This window comes from Copadichromis virginalis, linkage group LG7 (genome assembly GCF_057382275.1).
Source record: "Copadichromis virginalis isolate Kocher_CV1m ecotype Utaka linkage group LG7, C_Virginalis_male_GT1.1, whole genome shotgun sequence".
Classification (NCBI taxonomy): Eukaryota; Metazoa; Chordata; class Actinopteri; order Cichliformes; family Cichlidae; genus Copadichromis; species Copadichromis virginalis.
Window position 1 is genome coordinate 5,995,722 of NC_140624.1, and position 25,923 is coordinate 6,021,644.

General features: G+C 38.9%; 1 protein-coding gene across 3 annotated transcripts; it reads right to left on the minus strand.

Moving 5' to 3' along the window:
* Nucleotides 1-4,019: 4,019 nt before the first annotated feature.
* Nucleotides 4,020-25,892, minus strand: cpt1ab (carnitine palmitoyltransferase 1Ab (liver)). Of its 3 annotated transcripts, none has more exons than XM_085461372.1 (19): nt 25,730-25,892; nt 19,587-19,751; nt 19,009-19,151; nt 17,721-17,892; nt 17,130-17,231; nt 16,558-16,695; nt 16,364-16,441; nt 14,226-14,333; nt 13,508-13,595; nt 10,711-10,906; nt 9,874-10,062; nt 9,670-9,775; nt 7,877-7,990; nt 7,448-7,612; nt 6,802-6,933; nt 6,516-6,668; nt 6,244-6,357; nt 5,966-6,058; nt 4,020-5,863 (listed from the first exon to the last, which is right to left on the minus strand). In XM_085461372.1, the coding sequence occupies exons 2-19, from the start codon at nt 19,725-19,727 to the stop codon at nt 5,777-5,779; spliced, it is 2,319 nt and encodes a 772-aa protein (XP_085317498.1). In that variant the 5' UTR covers nt 19,728-19,751; nt 25,730-25,892; the 3' UTR covers nt 4,020-5,776. The 3 variants fall into 3 exon arrangements, with proteins under 3 accessions (XP_085317498.1, XP_085317497.1, XP_085317499.1); XM_085461371.1 differs by lacking the exon at nt 25,730-25,892 and adding an exon at nt 22,601-22,695; XM_085461373.1 differs by lacking the exons at nt 13,508-13,595; nt 25,730-25,892 and adding exons at nt 12,968-13,052; nt 22,601-22,694.
* Nucleotides 25,893-25,923: the final 31 nt, after the last annotated feature.

The window sequence follows — 25,923 nt, forward strand, 5'->3', positions numbered from 1 at the left end:
TTCTGTCTTGATGCTGGTTTGTGTTTGACTGTGCAGGCAGTGGCAATCTGCAGTTGCACCGATCAGGCGCAACATTATGACTACTAACAGGTGAAGTTAATAACACTGATTGTCTCTTCATCATGGCACCTGTTAGGGATATATTAGGAAGTAAGTGAACAATTTGTCCTCAAAGAAGAAGCAGGAAGACTTGTCCAACTTGTGATGTAAAATTGCAGTGCTTCTGGGGTGTTCCTGGTCTGTAGTGATTAGTATCTATGAAAAGTGGTCCAAGGAAGCAACAGCAGTGAACTAGTGACAGGTAAGTGGACATGGAGCCCATACTGACCCCTGTCCACTGCCGAAAACACCTACAATGTGAGCATCAACTGGACCCAAAGCAATGGAATAAGGGGGTGTGGACTAACAAATCACATTATGAAATGCTTTGGTAGGGTTCATGTAGGAGTTGCATCACATGATCAGCCAGTTATGGGTGCATTGCATACCTGGGCGATACACGGCACCAGGATGCACTATGGAAACTGTGGCAGTGTGATACTCTTCTAGAAAACCTTGTGTCATGGCATCTATGTGGATGTTACTTTGACACGTTCCACCTACCTCAGCATCGTTGCAGACTTTGATTACAACCTTTCATGGAAACGATATTGCATTCTTCTTTCAGCAGGATAATGCACCCTGACACAAAGCAAAAATGGTTCAAGAATGGTTTGAAGATCACAACAATGACTTTGTGACCCAGATTTCCTATAGTTCAACCCAATGGCTGGACAAACAAGTCCAATCTATGGAGGCCCCAAATCACAACTTACAGGGCTTAAAGGTGCAAGATACAAGATACCACGCACATCAACTCCAAGGGTCAAGTGGACACCATGCCTCAATAGGTCAGGGCTGTTTTGAAACAAAAGATAAAACAACATCATTTTAGGATAGTGGTCAATAGATTGTTTTTTGTTTGTTTACATGCCAGGGATACTGGGGCATGCTTCAAAACCACAATTAAACATAACAATAATAAATATGTAAAATGAACACATTTTTAATTTCAGAATTCAAATGTATTATTTTTAACAAATATCCTTGTCATCTTGCACACATGTAATCTTATGCTAAGCCCTGATATTAACCCTTTACCCTCTTTCTTCTCCCCATGCCAGCAGGTCTATGTCTATATCTGTGAGCAGATACTGACAAATAACATCTGCGCTAATTCCACGTAAACCTAATAAAAGTTATTTATAACCTTGGCGAGTAGGCGGTGGAAGAGATTCTCAGGGGACTCACATTCAGCCCAGCCTCCGCTGAGCTCCGTTTCCTTACCTTCCTCTCTTGCTGCCACTTGGCTGAGCTCCACCTTGGGGCCCCAGTCCCGGCTCCTTTAGTGCAGTTAGACAGGTGCAGCTGAATGGAGACATTCAGAGTCCCTCCAAGCCGGCCACCGAACTCACCATCTCCGTTTACACCCGCACTTTAAACACTCAGATTCATGTGGCACTTTTTAAAGTCTGGGTGCAGTTCTCAGCCAGATTAAAATTCACAAGACGTTTTAGTATGGCTCCATGGTTTGTGAGGTGATGAAGATGCAGTGTTAGAGACTTGAGAAGACTCTCCTCCAAGGGACAGCAGAGGTTACAGAGTTAATTTCTTTGCTAAACCTTAAAGGAACTTTAATATAAAGTTCCTTATTTTCAGTTACTAGACAGTTGTTTCAAGAATTCAAGTTGTGTGTACAATAAATCAATTTCATATATGTTCAATATTGATCCGTCATTCTAAACAGTGGATTTCCCACCGTCAGTTCCAGTTTAATGCTAATTCACAGAACAATAGTACAGATCCTGCCAGAAATCCTGTGGTCAAAGACATCCACCTTTAAACTAACATTTAGCAGGAGGTCCAATTATTATATTTTTCCTTGGTCAGTGAATCAACATTTAACATTCAACCCAATTAGTTTGGGGCATAACCAAGCCTTATGTAAGTTGTTGAGCAGTGCAGGAAAAACAAATTGTCCTGCCAAAAACCCAAATCATGAATGACACGAATGATCTACATACGGTAGCAGCAATTAGAACAATGTTATTCTCTACTGTTAACAACTGCCAGTGATTACCGCCAGACAAAATGGAATCATCTCTACCCCTGCATGCATAAATAGCTTATAAAACAGGATAGGCAACGCTGGCTCCCCTCTTTTCTTTGAGGGTGTTTTGGCACAAGTGGCACATGGTGACAAGCAGAGGCCACAGATCTTTCTCAAAGTCTACTTTTAGAAAGTGCAAGTCAAGGTTTTAGGTGTCAGTGTCTGTTCCCGAGTGAATGGCTTTTCCATCTTGCCAATTAGGTAAGCCAGCGGTTAAAGCTTCATGGTTTTGTAATTGATTGAGTGAGGGTCTTGTATTTTGAGCAGAGAAGAAAGTCCTTCTTTCATTTGTTAGAATACTAATCAGATGTTCCTTTATGCACAGGAAGTCTGCACAGACTTTATGCTTTTAAAAAACACTTTTGAAAAAGACAAAGAAGTGGCTTTGAAAGCGAAATCTTTTTTTTTTAAGGCAGGTGCACAGAGAAAGAAAACCGTCATGTGTAATGACTTCTTGCCTGCCCCTCTTTGGAAATCTGTCACCATGCAATGCCTTTAAATGTCTTCAATTTAATTTAGGTTAATTGTTGAATGCACCCTGAACAGCCTTAGTGGAGGGACTTATTAATACCCTCAGAGACGGAACTGATTCCTAGGTGCCATCCACTTGAGCTCAACCACCTGTCCAGATGGCAGGCTAATGCCATCGCCCAGCTTCCTTTTTATTAAGTAAACACTAAGCTAAGGAAGGAAAGATCTCATTTTCACACCAGACCAGTTTCAAGAGGTTTACAAATTGTCAGAACTAAGAAAAGCTGATGAACATAGCTATGACCTTTAGATGCAGATGGGGGTGAGACGGTTGCAGTTAAAGTAAAATGCAAACAAGGGATAAACAATCGTCATGGTGCAAAGTACATGACCTTTGGGCTTAGGGGGATTTTGAAATAGGTTACAAATATATCACTTTAGGAACACATACACTTTTATGACTTTATTTATCCATGGTCGCTGGAGGATAAAACACAATAACTTTTGGAAATCCCTGAATATGATAACTATTTTTTAATTAGTAGTAGTAGCTTTGATGCACTGCTCTTTCTGTGACCGGTTTCCTCGTTCCAGCAACTTCCAGGAACCGACCTCACCAACCAGCTGAGGAATACACATTTTTCCTGCACTACTAGTGGTGTATGATGTCCAGTATAGAAGACAAGTAAGTAAAACCTTTATGAATGTGTACAGGGTTTACCTCAAAGTACTGCTATGTTTTAGTGCTGTCTAATGGGAGAATTAAAACATTAGCGCTGTTACAGTAATAACAGTAAATATTGATACACTGTATCAAATATGCTCAGAATTTTAATATAGAAATTTAAAAATATAGAAAGTATTTTTCCCACCTGAGTGGGGGAAAAAAAATACTTGCTAAAAATTGGCCTACATTTGAATGTGCTTTTCAATTCGATTTACTGTGATCATGCAGTAAACATTCTTTAGATAAGATGCTTTGTGCCACACTAAGCCTCTAGATTCATTAGTTTCATTAATAAGTAGTACTGGAACAGGTATACTGAATAAAGTGACCCGTGACCGTATGTAGCTGAGTAAATTACACACAACTTCAGAGAGCAACCAACAATAGCACTCACACTACAAAAAGACTAAATACTGAAATAAAAGCTAAACTAAAATGAGCAAATCTACTCCAAAAACTCCTTAAAGCTAAATTATGCTGAGGAATAAATACACAAAGATTATTAGTCTTTATTTTACTTGATTCTAAAAACTGATGCCATGTCTTTGGCCATAAATCGAACAATTCCAATGACTGTTTCGCAGCCTCCACAGTGGCTGTGTGGTGAGTAAAATGCTTTTCTTTGGAGAGATATGTATTAAGCGTAATAAGCAAAAAGGGACACCTCAGAGGTGATGCAGCCATCTGACATTTACTTTATTGTTCAAACATAATTTGGTATATCAGCTGCTTGTCTTTTAACAATTCTTTAAATTAAAGGCAAACATATACAGCTTCATCTTCAAAAACATGCAGCAGTGTAAACATGAGGTCTAGATAAAACTAGTCTGGGATAACAAAACTGTCATGACAAAAGAAAAGGAAGCATTTTGTCCATGTTTTTTCTTAAACCAGCAAAACCTTAACTTAGGGGTCATCATTTGTGACGATCCGCTGTCAAATAACCAAGATGTGTTAAAATACAGAAGCTAAAACCTGAAAAAATAAATATGATGGACTGACAACATATACATTATTTAAAAAATGCATTCCTATACATGACTAGAAACATGCATTTCTTAAAAAATAGCTGAAGAGAAGAAATGATATCCAACTTTACTGATAAGACCAAAAAACCGACTATGTGATTTTCTTGACTTAAAAACAACAGCTGCAACACTGCTTTGATATAACCAACAATCCGATTGCTCATAAAAGTTTACAGAATTTTTTTTGAGGTGACAAAAGGCTGTACGGGTAGTCTGGAGTTCCTAGGTTTGAACGATAGGGTCAGAGATGAAGTGCGCAACAGAGCTAAAGTACAGTTAATTGGCGATTTCCCCCCCTCAACCCCTCACAAAAGAAGTAAAGTCACTGTTGACCTCACGCTGTCAGATTCAATCCAGACGCACACCTCCCTGTCTTACGAACTCTCACTTCAACAGCAAACTTCACGCTATGCTATCTACCATCTCACTGGAATCACATTGGCATTGTACTGCATTTCAACGTCTAGTGTTGCACATTTACATGTTAGCAAAAGCACTCGTTTTCAGTGTTGTAGCCAGCACCCTAGGACACTAGGCCAAGTTAGCAAAACCTGAGTATGAAAACAACGAACAAGAAAAAATCATGTGCCTTTGTCGCCACTTAATAAGAGTCATAGACGCCAAACCTGAACAAAAACACTGGCTGTGCACTTGGAATAAGAAAAGACAGTAGCAACGTGTTGATATTCAACATTACAGTGATGTAAGGCTCGCTACTCTGATCCAAGCTGAATGTTTATAACTTTTGCAATCACAGACACCTTACTTTACTCCTGTCTGTGTGAAATTACTGGGTATAGCTGCTAAACGTTCAGAATCATCCTCTCTTTAAACCTCACTTTATGAAATAATGGAGAGCACACACAGCATGCAAATTTAATGAAATTCAACATCAAGTTTGCTGCTTTGGTCAGTGCTTCAGGAGCTGCAACTGCAAGACATTAAAGAAATTTAAGGACAAAGCTAACGCATTGGATGGGAACAGAAATAAAGATATTGCACCATCATGCAACTTAAAATGCAATTCAAGTATTTGATGATGCCACTGAACAAGCCTTTAGCTGAAATATGTTAATGCAGATTTGATCTCAGACGCCCTTTCTGCCCTTTTTACATTAGTGGGTCAGTAAGGCACCGGTATGTACAGTCTTGTGAAAAAAAACCAAAACCAACTTTGATCTGTGCATTACCTGTACCCAACACCACCGGTTACTCGCTACGCCTAAATATACAGCTTACATAAGTGCCTTGCAAACGTATTAACGATAATGCTTCCTTTCAATCATCCTTATTTTTGTAACATCAATTAACATAAATATAACCTCTAAACCAACAAGTGACTCTATACAACCTTTTTTTGAATATATGTTACTCATAGCCTTCCACCAGCAAAGACAGCCATCACTTGGAAGCTTTGTTGTTGAGCTCAAAGAGACCCAGGATGTCCAGCATGGCCTGTCTGATGTTGGTCCCAAAACGATGCGAGTCCTAAAAAAACAAAAGAAGAAAGAAATGCAGAAGATTCCAGTAAGCTTTTTCATTTAAAATGGCCATTAAAGAAGAAAAAAAATGGAAAATTAGTGAACTTACAGTTTCTGGGCTTGAGTGTTTGCTGGAGATGTGGAAGTTGATGTGGTTCTCACCAAGAATGATGTAGGAGATGCCATAACCATCATCAGCCACCTTGTGGGCAAAGAAAGCGAGAGAGTAGACTCTGAGCTTATCCCATACACAGTAATACATTTTTATTGCTTTAATATTTCAACTTTTTTTCTAATTTAAGGATTATACAACCTTATGTGTTTTGTTGCAGGAAAACTAACACAAACAGCTGTTAAAGACACTGTGAAAGCTGATGGACAACTTACTGGACCAAAACCACCTCCAGAGGACACATATTCTGGGTGTCTGACCAGATCGAACAGCTCAACCTGCTGCAGAGGAGTCTGGCTGGTGGACAGCTTCCATGGCTCAGACAGGACCTAAATGTAAAGATTTATGAAATCCACAGATTAAGACACATTATTGTATTGGTCGTTCGCTCGTAACTTTTTTCTATGTATGAAAAAGTTTATAAGAGCAATTATGGGCATTATTCGAGTACCTGTAACACACAAAACTTGTGAAAAGAAGCTCATACCTCCTTCAGGAAGGGTGAATCCTCTCCGAGGTATTTGGAAACCACATAGAGGCAGAAAAGGTGGCGATCGATGCCCTGTCCTGTCATTGCCAAACGGTACAAGCTTTGGTGTTTTTCTGCCGCCAGCTTGAGCAACCTGAGACGCTCTTCTCTCTGTAGAAAGAAATACGAAAGGAATAGAAGTGAAATATGACAAATAGTTTAATAACACAATAACAATAATAAAGTGAAAAAACAATAAGTAAAAAAAATATCGGTAGCACATAAATGAAAGGAGGGGACTTACTGTCTCATCTCCGACCATGGCACGAACAAAGGCACAAGTCTCCACGGTGCAGGAGCGCACCGTTTCTGTTCGACCTTCCCTGAACATACGAGTCATGGAGGCTTCATAAGTCAGGCAAAACTTCCCTTTGTCCTGTTGAGAGAGTAGAATTACATTTAATTAAATCACGATTAAAAAGAGAAAACATTTTATGTAAATATATTTTTTTATGCATTAACAGTAGAAATGATTACAAAGGCCTGCGGCTTTTAGGAGGTTTATGTATTATTATTAGCTATTAATTAAAATGGTGTGACCAATTAAGAAACATACCACAACTAACGTGCAACACCAATGTTTTGTGTCATATTATTAATTAAAGTGCAACATGAATAATTAAAAATAAAAGTTTTAATTCGCTATTAAATCCACTAAACACTGCTTGACTGCCTACAAATCTATGCTGGCCAGCTAGTTGTGACTGCCCTCTGCTGGAACTTAATTTAATTGCATGCGGCTGGAAAGCGCTGGCTTCTGAGAAGTTACATCTACACTTTTAAATATGAGATTGATTTTATAATATTTTCTGTAATATATATAAAAAAAAAAACTTATTTCAGATAAGGATATGAACAGGGAAAAAAAATGGTAGGATGCAGGAACTTACTCTGTAATGGGCCAGCTGCAGGGCAATCTGGATGAAGGCATCAGGACTGGTGCGGCATTTCTTAATCAGCCCCTTTCCAAAGTCAGTGAAGGGGATAATGTGACAGTCCACGTCATCTGCCAGAGCTTTGGCTACTGTCAAAGAACTCTCGATGGCCTCCTGGCACTAGAGGAATAAAGGGAACATAACTGTATGTTTTACTCAGGCAAAAATATCTATTTATATATATGCATTTTATGAAGAAACGTCAAGATGATTAAATTATTAGATTAGTTTTAGAAGCTATTTAAATCCAAAAAATAACATCCAATAAACAAACATCTATATAGTTAATTACATCCACTCTGGTGTACTTAGCTTATGCTTCCACAAGAGGGAATCCAAGTTCTGCTAATATAAAATTATGGTGTAAAGTAAAAGATTTTCTACCTCAGCAGGGATGGTCCACTGCAGCCTTTGAGGGCCGGGCAGGTTAGGATGGGGCTTCCCAACACAGTGACCATCTTCAGTGTATCCCAGCTTTGGATCCATGGAAAGTACATGCTGCAAGAGAGTCAACACTTTAACTCATCTCACTCAAAAGTTTCTGCTGTTTTTCTTGCAATGTCTTCTTGCAATTTTGCTTCTGTACACCACCACGTACACTAATTTTAAATTAAAAATCCTTTTTAACACTTGGATTAAAAAAAAAAAAATCAGTAAATAACTGAATGAGTTACTGAGTCACTTAAGATGCTGTGTTAGGCATTTACTGCAGCAGTAACCTTCAGATGCGGCTTGCATGCTTAAAAGCACGCTCTATTAAGTTGAGATCTACGGCCTGAGATCTACGGTAGTTCACTTCTTGCAGGGTATATTGCCATGGTAACTTATGCTGTGAACTGTTCCAGACCAGCAGGTATGAAATCACCACCTACTGAACAATTTTCTCCAGAAAATAGCGTCACCATTCCTAGAAGTCTCTTGGACAGTGCGGGGAGTGTAGGAGGGTCTAAAGTGTTTCAGTAGTGTCTAAAGTCTGTTTCCCTGATGAGCATCAGTAATAAATTCAGAAGCAGCTTTGTTGGCCACAGTTTTGCAATAGTAATTTGTTTTTCTATAACATATGATCCTAAAAAGGGACATATCAAATTTGCATGTAAACTAAGCCTATGTTTGAATTTTGTTTTCATATTCAAACTTTACTGCCAAACGTCACTGCAGTCTGCAGAGACTCCGTCATCTGGAAGCACTTGTTCTTTTATTCACAGCATGTTTAAGTGTGATATAGATTCTCTGCTGGGGATATATATTATATATATGCAGCTTGTGAAGTCTTAATAAAACTTCTGAACAAAGCACAAACTGTGCGTCACATTGTCACAGGAATGTCCATGCATTAATCTGTTGATTTAGAAAATGTTCTTCTGCTTCATTCTAATCTGCTGCCAAGTCTCTTTTACACTACTGGAATTGCAGCTATTGTAGTAAGTTTGTAGGTGACACTCATAGGGATCATTTTCTGTAGAAGAATAATCATATGATGACTCTTAGATTGGTTAGATGCTGCCAGCAGCACCACAAGCTGATAACCAGCTTCATGTGAATGCTTATCCTGATTGCCAAGGCTTAGAGTAAGTGAATCCAGATAACAGAAAGGTATCCTGGGCATGCTGAATTCAGCAGTCAGGTAACCCTGTTCCACTGGCTGCCATACATGTCCATCATAAACTGTTTCTCTCTTTCTCCATACTTCCCATTCTTCCCATCATTCTGGTACAAGTTAAGCTCGGTTTCATCTGTCTACATTTTTTTTCCAGAAATGTGCAGGTCCTTTAGATGTTTTATGACGTACAAGTATAACTTGACCTTGTTCTTAAGTATGTGCACTTTTTGCAGATCCTCTGCATTTACCTTCATGAAGGCATCTTTAGATGGTAGATTTTAACAATTTTAACAATAACACGTCTACCTCCTGACTTGGCTGTACTGGTTGTCTTTAGTAGTTGTCCAGGTGTTTTGGTGTTGCTCACCACTAAATTACTCATTTACTAAGACATGAATGCATCAGACTGTTGGTTTGGTTACTTTTAAAGTTTTTGCTCTGATTCTTTTGATCTGTAGTGGTGCAGAGTTAAAATGACAAAACTTGTGCCTAAATATTTACGGCTTTAACTATATAATATTTCTTGTGATATTACGAGATACCGTATTTACTTTTTTCCACAAAACCAGTGACTTACCTCCCACAGATGGCCAACAATCGGAGCATCTGCCCAGGAATGCTCTGCATTCAGTCCCATCGTACCATTCTTGTAAACTATCACATTAAAGGACTTATCAAACCACCTGAAGGGTTACAAAATATTATTAGGTTAATTTGCAAACAGGTTAATGCCACAAACCTACTGAAAATTGGCCATAAAATCTATAAAGTTTATCTCCACCTGTCGTAGCATTTTCCATGGAGCAGGGACTTGGCATAAATGTCCAGAGACTTGACTGGGTTTTTTGCATCGTAGCGCTGCTCTGTATCATCGAGGGTGAGGAAGAAGGCTGCCTTTTCTACAGCATCCAGAGACTGCTTGTTCTTTCCACGGCTGAAGAACATCTCACGGGCCTTTGCCCACGGTGTCCTAACAAGGTAAAAACAAAAAATATGTTCAAAAAGTAAAGCATAGACATAACTGCATGAGTGTAAAATATGTTCTTTTAATCTTTCTAACAGAAAGCATATAAAAGCTGGAGCTAAGTGTCATTTTACATAAATACGCGTACATTTTTCTTTGTCAGTATGAGAAAACTGTGAGCCGTCAACACCACACTCTTTATTACTCCGTAAAAATGTATTTTACTAAGCTTTTAGAAAATGCTTGTGAAATCGCTTTTAATTAAATTGCTTTTTAATTACAGCTGCACTTCAAACAAAACAAGTTAGTGGTTAATCTTGTTGCCATGCTTGAAATATGATACATGCCCAGGCCCATATTATTAGCCTATTTTAACATGACTTTGATGTCTCTTTGATTTCAGGTTTATTTTCTTTATTTCAAATAGCAATTTGCAATCACATTTTTAATTTCTTAAAATATATCTTTCAAAATAAAGTTTAAGTTCTACCAGGAGTTTTTGAAGAATACCAAACTCACTGATTCAGCCTATGACCACTGTAAATGTCCACGCATTGCCTACATTGCTGTACTTCCTGTCATGCTACAGATTAAAAAGTAAAATTGTGTGGCCTCATCAATCCTGGCTCCAGCTTATTCTGCAATGATACCCACCTATCCCCTGCAGTGAGTGCTGCTAGTCTCTCCTCTCCTGGCAAGGGCTCCGACTTGTCTGCCAAGATCCTCTCCATCTGCTGCTCGATCTCCCGTGGCAACAGCAGCCGGCCATCATAAAACATCCACACCTTGAAGTAACGTCCCTTATGGTACACAACTATGTGTTTGCTCTCATTCACGTGCTGAAGGGTGTCTAGTGGAGAAAGAACAATGACAGGAAGAGAGAAAACAGGAAAACAAGAAAGACAGATGAAGAAAATCTGTGGTTGTGGGGGAGAAGGGTATATTTATATTTGTACATGTGTTGTGTTTTTTCTTTTTAAATAAAAGAACTTGCATACCACACATCATGTGGGTGACTTGTGTGTATAATCAGAAATGCATGTTGTTTAATGCCAACATCTTTGTGAAAAGGGAGAAATAATTATAGAAATATCAAATATCAAGTGGATGTTGCATTATTTTATTTCTGGTAGCAATACAGATGTTAGTGAACAGTAATTTGCCCCAGAAGTAAAAAGATGTGATATCCAGTTTTCTTTTAAAAGAAAAACATAATTCATTTACACAATACAAAAACTAAGGCGGGTTGAAATGAGGAGTGCAGCAAGTGGGATGAAAAAGGGAAGGACTGGGAACAAGAATGTAGTTGGGAACACAATGCTTGTTTGAACAACAATGTGAACAAATGTGGGAAGCCAGTTTCAAAGCTTTACTTGCATAATCTCATTGCTACTGTGTTATTTTACTACAAATTTGGAGCTTGAGCACTCAAACAAGCAATGTACTTGGTACTGGTAGGATAAAGGGAAACAAATACTTACACCAAGAACAAGCCAAATAATAATATTTAGCCTACTGTAGTTTCTTATAGTAAGGACCTCCATCAGTATGAGTATTCTGGGCCCAGTATACCACAGGGCTGAATTGGAAAGCCGTTCTAATCACTGCAGCAACTCAGATCTTTCTGCTTACAAAGACACTGAATACAACTTATTTTATTAAATTTATTTTTAAAAGCACACTACATTTTTCTATTTTTTAAATGCCTTCAGTCTAAAAAGGTAGCGTTAAATACCTTCTGCTGGGTCCCATGTGGCTGCTAAGCAACACAATTTATTATTATTGTACATTTATTATTGTCTTGGCCTCGAGTCTTTCAGGTTTGAGTTTTTAAACTTAACTGCTCGTAATCTTGATTAGAGGATTTTTACCTCTTCTAAGAAGCTTATATTTTTTGTAGTAGTTGCGTGCACGTCATTGTGCCTGTAAACACGGCACCTCAAAAAGTTTGGAATGAATCAAAGTAAACACTTGCTGATTTTCACTGCTTTACTTTACTTCTTAAATTACGTTTAAAAAGAATAATTTTATGTATTACAGAAATTCAATCTACAAGGCCAGAACAATGTAATCTGATCCATTTTTTTTATAAAGTTTCCAATTAAGTCATTTTAAAAACAGGTAAAGTCATGTACTTTAAAACAAATGAATACATCCCACTGTTTTTGACAGCATTGTTTTAGTTAATTGCAGTTTGCAGGATTTTTTATTAATGTATAGCTCTCTTTGGGTCCTGACACAGCAAAAAAAACAGTTATTTTCATATTTATTTTCTAACTGCACTGTCATGAATTTTAACATTTAACATGCAAACTAAGAGTAGACTCTGAGATGTAGCTCTTGTGTTTTTTTGCACTTTCTATGACCATTGCACGTTCTTATCTTGGGGTTAATTTGCTGAGGCATCCCTTCTTGGGAAGACTGTGAGACTGTGTTAACACACAGCAGAATATTCCAGACCAGCAAGCAGAAAGAAAACAACAAGTTCTAAATTTATACAGGTGATCACACTTGTTAATGACAAATTAATCACATTTGATTAACTGCACCTGTCTACTACTAACTCCTTTAATTCCTATGGCAGCAGTAACAGTGTACTTAATGTTTTCCAGGACTGTGAAAACATTATTCTTATAATTCTTTCGTAAACTGTGTATTATAGTAAATACATATTCTGCATATTTTATTTGCATGAAAAATATACTTCTTTTATTTATTTATCTAAGACTGTTTGTCTTCTAAAACTTATGAACTATATTTCAGTGACATGCAAATTAGTCCTAGAATGTGCACACAGCAGCACACATGCATTATCAATTCATAGAGGTCAGACTTCCAACTCAAACTGATGGACAAATGTCCTGAGGAAAAGTACAGTTGGAGTAGAGGAGGCGCCAGCTAAAGACTCTACCTGTTTCTACACCTGGGACACGAGTCGTGTTGAACATATGCTCGTATTGGGCTGAGCACATGGGAATAGTGTGTAGGAGCATGAGCTGAAAAGCAAAAGGGGAGAGTCAAACACAAAGAGATGACAAACTAATTTACTAAAATCCCAGAGAGAGCCGCAGCAGACACACACCTACATGACCAGGAGACTGGATGAAGTGCAGTGGGAGTGATGAGGATTGGTTTGATAAGCAAGGTTTCCAGGGTAAGAGACATGAGCGGAGTCCAGAAACCAGTGGCTTACTATCTCAAATACACCAGCAAAGCCCTGATGCAACAGTATTTTTTAAGAGAAATTTGAAAGCTTTTAGAATATTGTGACATAATGTATCACCTAAACAAATGTGAACATTCCTATGTATTAAAGCCAATAACAGCACAGGGCTGTGCTGATGAGAACGAGTATAGTAATCAGGGTTTCCAAAGGCTATTGCAATGAACATGACCAGGGTCACAGGGGAGAGGGGGGAGAGGGCACGATGGAGACGTGCCCTCCTCTTACCTGTCTCCAAACCGGGGATGCGGGAGGTGTTAAACATTCTCTCCCACTGAGCTGAACACAGAGGAACCTTGTTCGCCAGCAAGTATATCTAACGCAGCGTCCGGCACAAAACAGTAAAACAGAGACAATCGAGTGTGAGTCTGTAACAGAGCTAGCTCATGCAATGGTCTTTGCATAAATGCATACAGTTGGATTTGGTGAAAGGTAAGTGGGCATTTTCACAACATATTTTGCTATTGTGCAAGTGTAAGAATTTGCACTTAGGCATCATGCAGCTTGGTGAAGGCAAGGGGCTGACGGGGATGCAGGAATAAATGGCACTGGGGTGGGTTAGTTTCTTTACTAAGCTTTTAGAAAATGCCTGTGATATTGCATTGTTGGTAATTACAACTGCACTTCAAACAAGCAAGCAGAAAGCACAGTGCATGGTTAGTTACGATGAGCTGAGGGTGACAGAGTATAAATATAATAATTCGTGAGACTGTGGATAACAAACTTACATCAAAGCACACAAGAAATGGTCGTTAAAAGATAAGCAGCTTTTCATTGTAAACTTAAAAGGAAAACACACTGAGATAATACCTATTAATCAGTAAAGTATGAGTTAAATATTTACATGGAGCCAGTGTGAATGAGTAGGAAATTTATATTACAACTATGTACGCTTCACATAGTTCAACAAATCATTAAATGTCAAACAGAGGAGCTCTGTACTCACAGGTTTGATCTGAGCTCTGTCCAGTTTTCTCCTGTACAGCATGATAGAATGAATGGCGTTACCTGCCCTGGCAGCCTGGACGGAGGTCGGGAACACGTACAGGAAATCCTGGAGAAACAGAGATGATCAATAAGAAGTTCTCACATCTTCCTACAGCTTGTGAGGCAACAGAAACATAATAACTACCACTTAAGCTGCACATTTAACCTGTGCATTAAAAAAGTCAGATTGTTGCTTTGTTTTAACTGAATCTTTGTTCCTCGTTGGTAAACACAGATGTGTGACCAGTTTTGAAGGTGCACTCAATGTGGAGTGAGGTGTGTACCGTAGTGCAGTGAATCCTGTGCTAAATTCTTGGCATTGTTATTGTTGTAGTTCCACCGATAGATCACACTAAGCAAGTTGCCAACGTCTTATCTAAAGCTGTGCACTTGTACTTTTGATAGCTGATTAATTTATTGAGTAATATGTTGTTCTAAATATTACAACAATACCATAAACATTTGCAGCTCTGTTTTGTTTTAACCTGTTGTAGCACCATTAGTCTTTCAAATATGTAAGCCTAAAGACTGAGATGGCTCATCTGGGAACAGGGACAGTATAGAAACTCCTTCCTTCTTGCTCTCTTACTCACAAGAGAATAATCCACACATCTGACAATTTTTTTTCACTAGATGCCTTTCGTTTCCAACACTTTCAGCAATTTGCGCTTCGACTTGTCTCAAACCACAGACTTTTCGAGATGTTAGCCAAATGTGTTATCCACTAAACTATACATCTGGCAGCACGTGTGGTTTTAATTTTTGGACACACTGGAGTTGTGACTTAATTAAGAGGATGAGTTGTTTACTATGTCAGATGATGAGAAAATGTGTCTTTTATGTCAATTTACACTTTGCCTATTCATACTGTATTGTCTTAAAAAAGAAAATCCAAAGAAAATGATCTTAGGTGTGATCTAGATTGTACAACTCAGTCTGCAAACTGGTCTTTGAACTTGAAGTCTGCAGCTAGCTTAAATCAAACCTCAGATAATGTGTTGTTCTTACAACAGGTAAAAGCTAGAATTGATACAAATGCAATCTGGCCTTTGATTCATTGTAGTTATTTTGGTCAAAGACAATTTGCATAGAGTATAAAGAGGGTTTGTAAGCAAGAGCATGGATCCATTTTTGTTCCGGTTTTAGTGACAGATTTACGATTAACAACTGCACACAACTGACACATTTGCAGTGTCCTGACTTTGTCACTGATCCAGGTAAAAAAATGGGAGGTTTAGATTTATGCAGACACTGCGGCCAGTCAACCCATCCACAAAGTACAGATGCTGTAATTAGGTGATTGGCTGCCAGGATTCTGAAGACTTGACGTCTTTAACTCCAAGACTACAAGACTTCAGCTATAACTTGCCCTGAGAAATTATAATAAAGTATATTATTAATCGTGGACACACGAGGGTTATTGTTGCAGAATGCATATCATTAGGGTACATAGAAAGATTTCAAGTTATTAAACACTAAGTTACAAATTAGATTATGTGTGTAGCACAGAAATACTCTCATTCAAAAGCCAAATATGAAAATCGAAGTTAAAGGAAGACAGTTGAGTTACATTTTAGACAGTTCACACGTAGAAACAAACTGAAAGTGTTCGTTCCATTCATTCAAAATCATAAACTCAGAGGTCGTAGTTTTTTGTTATTTGTGCTGTTCTTATCCAGTATATATATAGTAGCAATAAATAAATTAGTCTCAAATGTTGAGTTTCGTTTTGCAGATAGTGCCGTGAAGCTGCTCGAGTGTTTGCGTTACTGTTTTTTTTCTTTTACAACATTGTGTAACAAGTATGTCACAAGATAACTGCTGATTACTCTGCAAAACTTAAAGATCACACACAAAGAGTTAATAATTAAAAGGCTAAAAGGGTTTGTATGCAATTCACAACCATCCACGCTTTTGGGGGTCAAAGTGGTGATAAACGGGTCACGTTAAAATGAAAACTGCTCAAATTGGAGCTTTTGGGATTTAGCCAGGTGTCAGGGAAAAAAATAAAAACCCACACACAAAATGCCTTCAAACACTCAGACCATCATGAGGAGACTACCTCACTATTACCTAACGGAGGTGGAGTTGCCTTACCATGGCATAATAGTTACTGTTCACCATGATAGGTCCACGGCCTCTCAGGTAAATATACTCTTCCCACCAGTCACTGACCTGTGACAGGCAGAGAGAAGGGGGGGAACAAACAGAAGTTTTCAATGCATTGCTTTTCAGGGTAAGACTGACCTAAGAATCATGACAGTGTGAAAAGTCAGAGAAGAGGAACTCACATAGTTGGACGCCCACCAGGACTTGAGTTTAAGGTACCACTGCAGCCTCGGACCCAGATTCTTCTCAAAGTCTTGAGTCAGGCCTTTCATTCGTTCAAACTGCTGATCATCCATCAGTGGGCGCACTGACTCCAAGTACTGAAAACACCAGAAAAATCAAGGTAAGAAAGAGTGAAGCAAAGAGTATCTGACTTAACAAAGAGCACAAAGGGCAGGGAAAAAAAAAGGAGCACACAGTGTCTTCTCAGACAGACAATCACAGGCAAGAAGATCACTTTCCAGTCACTGCCCTGCACCACAGAGTCAAAGCCTGAGGGAATGTGTAAATGAATTTAAATCAGTACCTTTAAGGCTTTTTTGTTTACATGCAGTTCCAGTATATTGCATGTTTGGTTTTTTTTTTGTTTGTTTGTTTTTTGAGGGGGGGGGGGGGGGGTAATCTTAACTGGTATCCTCAATGAAAACCTAGAAGTTTTTTGCTCTTCAAAATGCAACTTTGGTGCCAGTCCAAAGCCTAGCACCTTTATCAGCATGATCATCAATGTAGATAAAAACACCAGATAAGAAATTACCCTTTTGCAGGTGTCCTTGATAGAAGGAACAGGTAGTCGTGGCAGAGAGTTCTGGAAACTGTACAGCATTGGTTTCCGGCCAGAGAACACCTTCACTAGAACCTGGATAAGCAGAGAGATAAGGCAGTTTGAAGTGATGTTTTGCTTCACCTGGAAACCAGCAAGGTACGAGGCAAAGTCCAAAGACATAACCAGCAGTAAATAACAAGATGACACAAGTAGCACTTTGAGTATGGCCTCCACAAGATTTGCATTGTATCTCTGCCTGGACCTAATTGTCATAGCAAGTGACTAATTTTTGAACCTTAATAGCATTATAATTTAGCAATAATTACCTGCTGTTTAGAACTCATCTTATAAGTAAAACAAGCACACATGATTATAATAATGTTTAAAATATAGTATAAAACCTCAGCCCTGTTTAATGTAGAACATTTTATTCAGCATATGACCAGTGAAGACACTCACAAGTGCTTAATAACACTGTTGCAAAAACAGCATTGTTTATTCAAGGCAATAAGGTCAATCTCTATGACATTCTACCAATTAGCTCCTCTTCAGTGACTGGAACAATGGAGCACATTATCTCACCATCCAAATGCGACTCGACCAGGACAAGGAGCCATGACGTTCTCCCATCCATCCATGCCATGACAGCAAGGACTTGAGGACAGTCCTCATAATCATTATTATGGTAACCCACAGGCTCGTGCCCACTAGAATTCCTCCGACTATCCTCTGGCTGTCTGTGGACATATATCGGCTGTGGACAGAGAACGAAACAGGAGGAAGGACAATATAATGTTAAAAATTTAACTGCAGAGTGGACACAAATTATGGTTTTGCTTAATAGGGCTTTACAAGACTAAGTATGTTTTTGTAAGTTAGTAATCTAACTGAAGAATAAGTGCTATGATGTTCAAAGTCATTGTATAAACAATTAATTATCAACCTTGGCCAAATGAGCAATCTAAGACTGCACTACACTACAACAGCGTAGTGAAAACATGGGGCAATTACTGTCACACAGCTACTTCCTGACTTGGCGATGTCCAAAGTCAGCAAAGACAGACTGACTCATGACTGATAAATGATGTATGTTACTTGCTCTGATAGGAGGACTAAAACATTTTGATGAATTTACTGTCAGCAGTAAAGTCCTAAACCGCTGTTATGTAGTGTAGCCAAGGTTAATGAGGACAGATCTGATCATGCAGTAGATTTTTCTGTATTTGTAACTTAAAGGTTTCAAACATTTTAACACCAACAGGTTGTACTTGTTACTAAAACAAAAAAGAAGGTTCCAGTACTCTTAATATTTCAGACATTCTTCAATAAATTTAAAAAAAAAAAAAAAAAAAACACCATCAAAGAACAGCCAACTTGACTTGAGAGCACTGTGGATAAGAAAAACATTAAAGGCTTTGCGTGTTCAAGACATGGTTGCACAGTATTACTAAACATGATCAACATTGTTGGCAAATTATAAAATCAGTTGTGGCAGGTAGCTGGAAGAAAATGTGTAGCAAACAGACTAGTTTACAGACTCATGTAACACACAGACCTGTATGAAGCATGCGCATTATTGCAAATGTTGTAACATCTTTAAGTATGAGTCAAACACACTCCATTGCCAACGCATTTGGCAAAATACCTGCTTCCAGCCAAACAACACCTAGCTAATTCCCACTGCATTTGTTTACCTGCTTTCTCACTTATCATTGTGCCACTATGTAAAGAAATGCGCATGGTAGTTAGGGTTATACTTAGAAACAATCTACTTTAGAAAACACTAATAAAAGTTATTATTTTTTAATAGGAAAAAAAATGTACAAAAAGCCATATAATACCAGGATATCACCTCGTGGGATCAGCTTACCTGATGGGCATATGCTGACCCAGCTTGGTAAACAGCCCCAAAGATGGATCCAGCTGTTTAAATTTATTGTAAGCCATGTAGGACCCAACCACTATGGAGAACCCAGCTGGGCTGCCCGGGTACACACCAGTCATTATCCCATTCTGTGGAAATGTAAGTCAAATTGGGGATTAAAGAGGTCATATAGGGCCAAGGAGATAAAATTAAATTACTTCATAACATGTTATCATGAGTCATGAGGATACATGTGACAAATTATTAATTACATACATGAAACAAAAGAGGAATGTGTGAAAATGCTAGCAGGTCTTTGGGTTTGAGTCATTCACTATGGCGGTGTGTAAACAGATAACTAGGCCAAAGGCTAGGACACAAAGAACGGGCAGGAAGGTTAGTGTCACAGCTGACTGTTTGTGTGAGAGTCTATGACCTTCTAGTGTGAGCAACCTAATAAACAACAAAGAATTACTTGGGATCTTGTAATGTTAAATAGAAAAGAGCTGTAATGTTGTGTGCATAGCCATTACTATACATAAAACCTCTGAACTTTGCTCTTTGGTTATTTTAATGCCTCCCACCTTGAAGCGAACAAATCTTTTCTTCCAGGAGTGGATGCCAGAGAGGTAGACTTGGCGAAGAGCCTCATGAGACAGGTGTAGATCAATGCCTTCAGGGGTGACTGTGAACTGAAAGGCCACCGCCTGGTGCGCTTCTGCCATGGTGGCTACTGATGTACAGGGTCACTGAGGACAGTAAGAGCAAACAGTAATATTAGCAAAGTGAGAGTTCACACAGCTAAACACAGATAGTAACTTCAAGAGTGGTTACACACTACAAGGTTCAACACAGCGTGTTGATCTCTAGACAAGGCTGTGAATGATTGGTGTAAGCCAAATATCAGAACTATCCCTCAGCTTCTATCAGTGTCTTGAAAGCATTTGTCCAACACTGCCGATTATCTACCATTTTTAGATGTAATCTGTTTATCTGCAGGGAATCAGCCACAGGGTTAAAAGGGTTGCTGCTGGACTTCTAAAACAGTTGAATGCAGTTTCACTGACACCTGCACAGTCACTCACACAATCTAGGTTTAAAGGCAAAACTAGTGCTAGTTTTAAATGTGGAGCAGTTGTGCACAAGCACAAAGCAATCCATCTGTCGTGTGAGGAAGCACCGACACAAATATTTTTAAAAACCCACTTCAAAAATAGAAATTGTGACTAAAGCACAAATCATTTTTAATTATTATTATTACTTTTTTGCATTAGAAAGAATTCACAATGGGCACTGCTCTCAGCTTGGTAAGGATCATAAAAAACTGTGTATCCCTTTTAGCAACTGTTGTGATTGGATTAGCGTCCTTCACAAAATGAAAGTCATGTGTATGTTTTTAACTAAACAGGCTCCTGCAAACTGAGATCAGAGGCCACACACAGGTGGGTGACCCCTTACAAATGTCTGAACTCTGAACTGGTTATACTGGTAGTCCAACATAACTGATGTTTGGCATGAGGCCTGTCTTGTTTTAAAACCGTCAACCCTAGTCAAGATATGGCTGCATAAATAAATAAAGTAAATCTTTTCAGCTACCATAATTATCTACCCCACCCATTCGTTTTGGAAAAATTTGAAACTAACTTGTCTCAGTAAAAGGCAACACTGGGAAGTAACCTTGATCAAAGCAATGTCTGGTCTATTGTATTTGAACAAGTGGGTCTTCCAGCTTACTTACTATAAAAGACTCCATTGTAGTTTGTATATTTATGAGGCAACCAAGAAAACAATTAACATGATGCTTTTTTATGAACAAATGAGAACCAGTTGCTAGCGCCCTGGATATATATTTTTATTTAGATTTAATTGTTTCTTGCTACAAACAGAAAGCAACTGAATTAAAAATGCTTTATTGGCTTAGAAGAAACATGAATGAACTTGACAAGCTGTGCACAAATTCTGTTATATTTTAAACATAGTTTATAAGACTTCCTCAAATAATTCTTCTAATACACAGATCATCTGCTTTGTCATAAATTTACCATGGAATAAACCTGAAAATGACGAGCATGATTCAGGTTTTACAGATTCAGAAAATTAATGAAGCCCTTATTTCCAAAGAGATGTCTCTCTGCAAAGACCATCTTCTTTTAAAGGATTTCTATCTTTTTTCCTTTTTTTGTTACAGGGTCCACTTTTATTTCATTCAATGAGAGCACTCTGAAAGCAGTACACGTCGCTTCTTCCACTCCTCTGAAGGAACAGCATCCACAGAGCAGCGTTTCAGCAGCCAGTCCCCTCCCCCCAGCTACTTTCCAACATCACATGATCCACCCTGTGCTGCAGAAACTAGGGGAAAGGTCGCAGCACAGCGCCGCTTAGATGCCGCGTAAAACTGGCAACACAGTACTCAAGAATCGTCCTGTGCCACCCAGCACAGTCAAATGTGGTAACAAAGGAGCCACTGAAAACATAGCCTTTGCTGTGGATGTCGTATAACCGGCGATAAACATTTAGGTCTTTGCAACTAGCCCTTGTCTTTATGCAGTTACTGTACTACTGTCTGCATTATCATTATGGCTGCAAACACCACACTCACCCCATAAAACCAACCGTCATTACCGAACACTTACAGGCTCATAAGCTAGGCCCACATATGCCGGTTACATTTGTAAAATTATATCAAATATCCTCCCACGTGGTCTAAGTGAAATTAGGTCACCAGTGTGTAACCTGGACAAACACAGTACGTGTTATTTATTTATAATAACAAATAATTAACCCTCCCGGTCCTATAAATTGTGTTTTATTGTAGTTTATGAATGTAAACACGCTCCTACAACAAGGACACCACAAGCCAGCTTTTGCTGACCTTCACAGGTAGGTGACATTTATACCCACACCCTTCACTACATGTGTCCTCTGGTGCAATCAAATAATTTGCTCTCTAAGGTTCACGTCCGCGTTACTCTACATTACAGTTACATGCGTTTTATAATGCGATGGCCACTAAAAGGCCTTTATTTGGACTTTTGCCGACATAAATGTTAGGAACAAGAACATAGGAATCACCAGGGGAGTCTAACATGAGAAGCAATATCAAAAACAAAGAAAGAAAGAAAAGTCATGACAGGTGAAATGTTTATATTCATACAGATATGCAGTAGAGGCCTCTTTGACATGCATTCCCATGACCTGCTGTTAAAATAGCTTTGAGTGCAATGGACCGTTTCAGTGGTTTAGGCAGGATGCTTACATTGAAGTTGATCTCTGGTTTCTGTAGGCCAAGCTGCCACACAGAAAACCTGCAGCTGCGTGAGTGGGTGAGGGAAATGGCCTGAACGCCATGCAAACACCTCACAGCTCCACACACTACGCCGACAAGGTACTGCAACAAATTGACAGTCACGGATTTCACTTGTCTAGCCTGTAATATTTCCCCCCGTAGCGCACGTAGCTCTGCATTTTCCCCAACTAATTCCAAAGGAGCACAGAAGAGAGACGGAGAAAGAAAACAGTGTCATGAGAGGCCGCTACGCACTAAGAAAAAGAAAATACGCACAAAGCTTTGTTGTCAGCGTGGAAGAGCAAAACTTACAGTTGTGAGGAGGATGTGACTCTGGCTGGCTGTCGGCAGGAACTGCTAACGTTTAACACTCCTTATGAATGAGAGCGCAGACTTGTATACACGGACTGCCCATTTTGCTACGTCACATATCTCAATTTTCGGCGGCCTCCGTATATAAAGGTGGTTAAAACAGCGCCCCCCTGAGGACTCCCGCTCTACAGAAACTATGACAGCTGGTAACCTGTGCAAAGACATTACGCTGGAGATGGGATCAGTGACACCATGACCATGCCATAACAGGTGAAATGTGGGCTGTTAAGTAGTGTATGGGGTTGAATATAATGTCATGGTGCAATCCTGTTAGAGCTGATAAGGCTGTTTAATGCTTATTACAGTATGACAGGTGTACAACTGAATTTTATGGCAAAGTTATAAATGATCTTTATATAAAATTGTCAAATTGTAAGATCCGTTGTGGAAGAGCTCTGATTTCAGCTTTTGAATGAGTGTTTGGGGTGCAGAATATGGAATTTGCCCTTGATGGTGAGGTGGGTGGAGTTCTTCATTGTTGATCTTTGAGCTGGTTAGTTTATGATCATCCTCAAAATGAAAATTTGCCCTGGTCATGTAAGCTACTTTTCTTTAAACGTGTCAGGAAATCAAACTCCATTCCTCCATGAAGTTTGTAGGTCAAAGAGGCTCTTTACTCAATATCTCTCAACTAACAATGTTATTCCATTCACTGCTCCACACTGGGAACGCCACTTGTATCTACGAGTTCATTGTTTGTTCTTGGCAAGCTTCAATGCCCCACACTGATATCCAATACATGGAATGAGGAGATAATGTTGGGGAAAGTGTATGTTTGATAGAAATAAACTGCTTTCTTCAGTTCTCAGTGTACTGATAGCTGATAATGAATTTATGTTAAGCCACCCACTGTTTGTATAGGTGACAAGGTGGATGGGTTGTTTTGTTGGATAAAGCATTGGCAGTAGTTGGGGCACTGTCTTAAACAGACTCATTACTGTTGTTCCTGGTGGAAAAGCCATGTCCATCACAGGTTTGAATGTAGCTTCTGCTGCTGAGCTATTTATTCAAACTAAAATATAAAGAGATATGCATCATCAGGTAACAGCAGGAGGTGTGTCTTGATGCTCTGCCACCCTTCTCCTTGTTGGATCAGCCCATTTAGATTTGAAATTTTGATGTCACAGTGAAAAATGTCAAATATCCTTTGTTTTTCTTCTACTCAAGTCCAGGAAAATTTTAGTGCATGCTCGTATTTGCTTTGGGCAGTGAGTGCAGCAAAGTTGTTGGTAGAAAGGTAAAGCTGGTGCCCTATATAGTAGGCCTGCACATAGTTAAAAAGGGAAAAAATAAAGAAGAACACCAAGACTAGACTACCTAAAGCTGCACCATGTTAAAGGGATTATAATCTGTTTTTGTCATTTTTAATTTTTAATTTGTTAGTGTGCTTAGAGTTATTTTACAGTCTAAAGAACTATTTCTGCTTTGACCTCAACTGCATCAGAGTCTGCTTACTGACCAGCTCCGAAGGACATGAAGCAACTGCAATCTATAATGTTTCTGCCATTGTGTCACAGTTGTTGAAAAGTTTTCTGTCTGGAAGAAATTTGTGTTTTTACTGCTGCCAAACATTGCCATCTCTGACACTTTGTCCAGAGCTCACTATTGCTGAAGTTCTGCTCTGATGTTCCATCAACAAAGGCTTTGTTTTGGTATGCTTCTAATACATGTCAACTGATGTAATCTTGGACTTAACCAGCTGCAAAAGTCATTATAAACCTTTTTTGGGATTCTCTTGGAAACTTCTTTTTACATTTTGCATTTGGGCATCCTGGAATTATTAATTTGTTCTTTCAGATAGTTTAGAAATAAACATTTAAGCATTAAATATAAAAATTCCTCCCTTGAATCATATATCCACAACATTTTTGAGAGGCCATATTGTGAGGCATTGTTTGACCACAGATCTAAATAATTAAATTTCCATCTATTACTTTTCTTATTTATCCTTAACCTCCTAAGACCCAAACTCTTCCACAGCATGCATTTTTAATTTCTCTTTGATATTTGGGCATTTTGGGGCCAATGTAAAAACAAAGAATTACCAGATTTTTTTTTTTACCTTATTTTTGTTTTTAAGAAAAATAAGAGCCACATATGAGGATATTCGTTTAGAATTTTGATAGAACAGTAGCAGTATAATGTCCTTGTAAGTGGATATCAGGCCCATGTAGAGCAAAATTGAGTATTTTAGTCTAAATAACCCAAAATGTGATGTCTGCATATGTGGACGCCAGGTCCTAGGAGGTTAAAAAAGTAAATCTGGAAGTACCCCTGTCGAAGTACCCTTCAGTATTGGCATTGGATCCATCAAAGTGTGAGTGTTAAATAAAATTGCTTAGTTATTGATAAAAAAAAAAACACTGTATGAACATGAGTGTGAGACTTGAAGTATAAACCGCTTTGCATGTTCAAATTAAATAGAAAGGCACTATACAAGTGCCAGTCCATTTACTATATACTTGAATATTGAGTTGCAAAGCACAAAGAAATAAGGAACACCACTGAGAAGATTCATGAATGAAGTCAAGAAGAGTTGGTGTGACAGAAGAGGATATGGACAGGGTGAGATGGAGACTGGTGCTCCTTTTTATCACCATAGCAACAATTCCAAAAAAGTGTATCAGCCGAAGGAGGGAAAAAATAAAATCCCTGATCACTGAGCATTTCTTAGAAGATCAAATGTCTGCTTGTCTAAATATGTAAAAACCCAAACCTTATTTATGGGATGCAGCTCAGCTTTCAGTATCACCTGCATAGCTACTGTTTATCCAACAGAGGGCGCAATATGACTTTTTTTGGACAGAGTTTCTCACATTCATTTTCCTAGATCTTTTTAAGTCAAATACTCTACAAACTCTCTAAGAACACCAGTGCGTTAAGATGCATTATTGTTATAGCCTTCCTTAGCGCTTCCATCATTCGTCTCTGACAACTCAGTACGCAAGCTCAGTACGCGAGCTGGGGAGATTTCCGCTCTGAACGCGCAGGACATGAACGCAATATGAGGGAAACGACGCAAGAGCTCCCTTGTTGACATTTTGTATACACTTAAAATCGACAGCCTACCGTGTGTTCGCCTTTACGTTCCTCCGTGCAAACACGAAAAACACGTCCAAACTTTGGATTCACGGAGACGTAAGGATCCCACGGCTGCTCATGCGCGTGCGTCATACGCTGTCACTGGTGTGGAGCCTGTCAGACAGCTGCAGCCAACTCGCTCGCGGCATGTGGAGCAGGGCTGAGTGAGGAGGGAGGAAGGG

What these genes read in the sequence shown, in the direction of transcription:
- cpt1ab (XM_085461372.1), bottom strand. Translation starts at nt 19,727, where the DNA reads ATGGCAGAAGCGCACCAGGCGGTGGCCTTTCAGTTCACAGTCACCCCT. An exon ending in GCACTCACTGCAGGGGATAG is followed by an intron (nt 10,063 to 10,710) that starts GTGGGTATCATT and finishes TTACCTTGTTAG; the next exon opens with GACACCGTGGGCAAAGGCCC. An exon ending in ATTCACCCTTCCTGAAGGAG is followed by an intron (nt 6,358 to 6,515) that starts GTATGAGCTTCT and finishes CTTTACATTTAG; the next exon opens with GTCCTGTCTGAGCCATGGAA.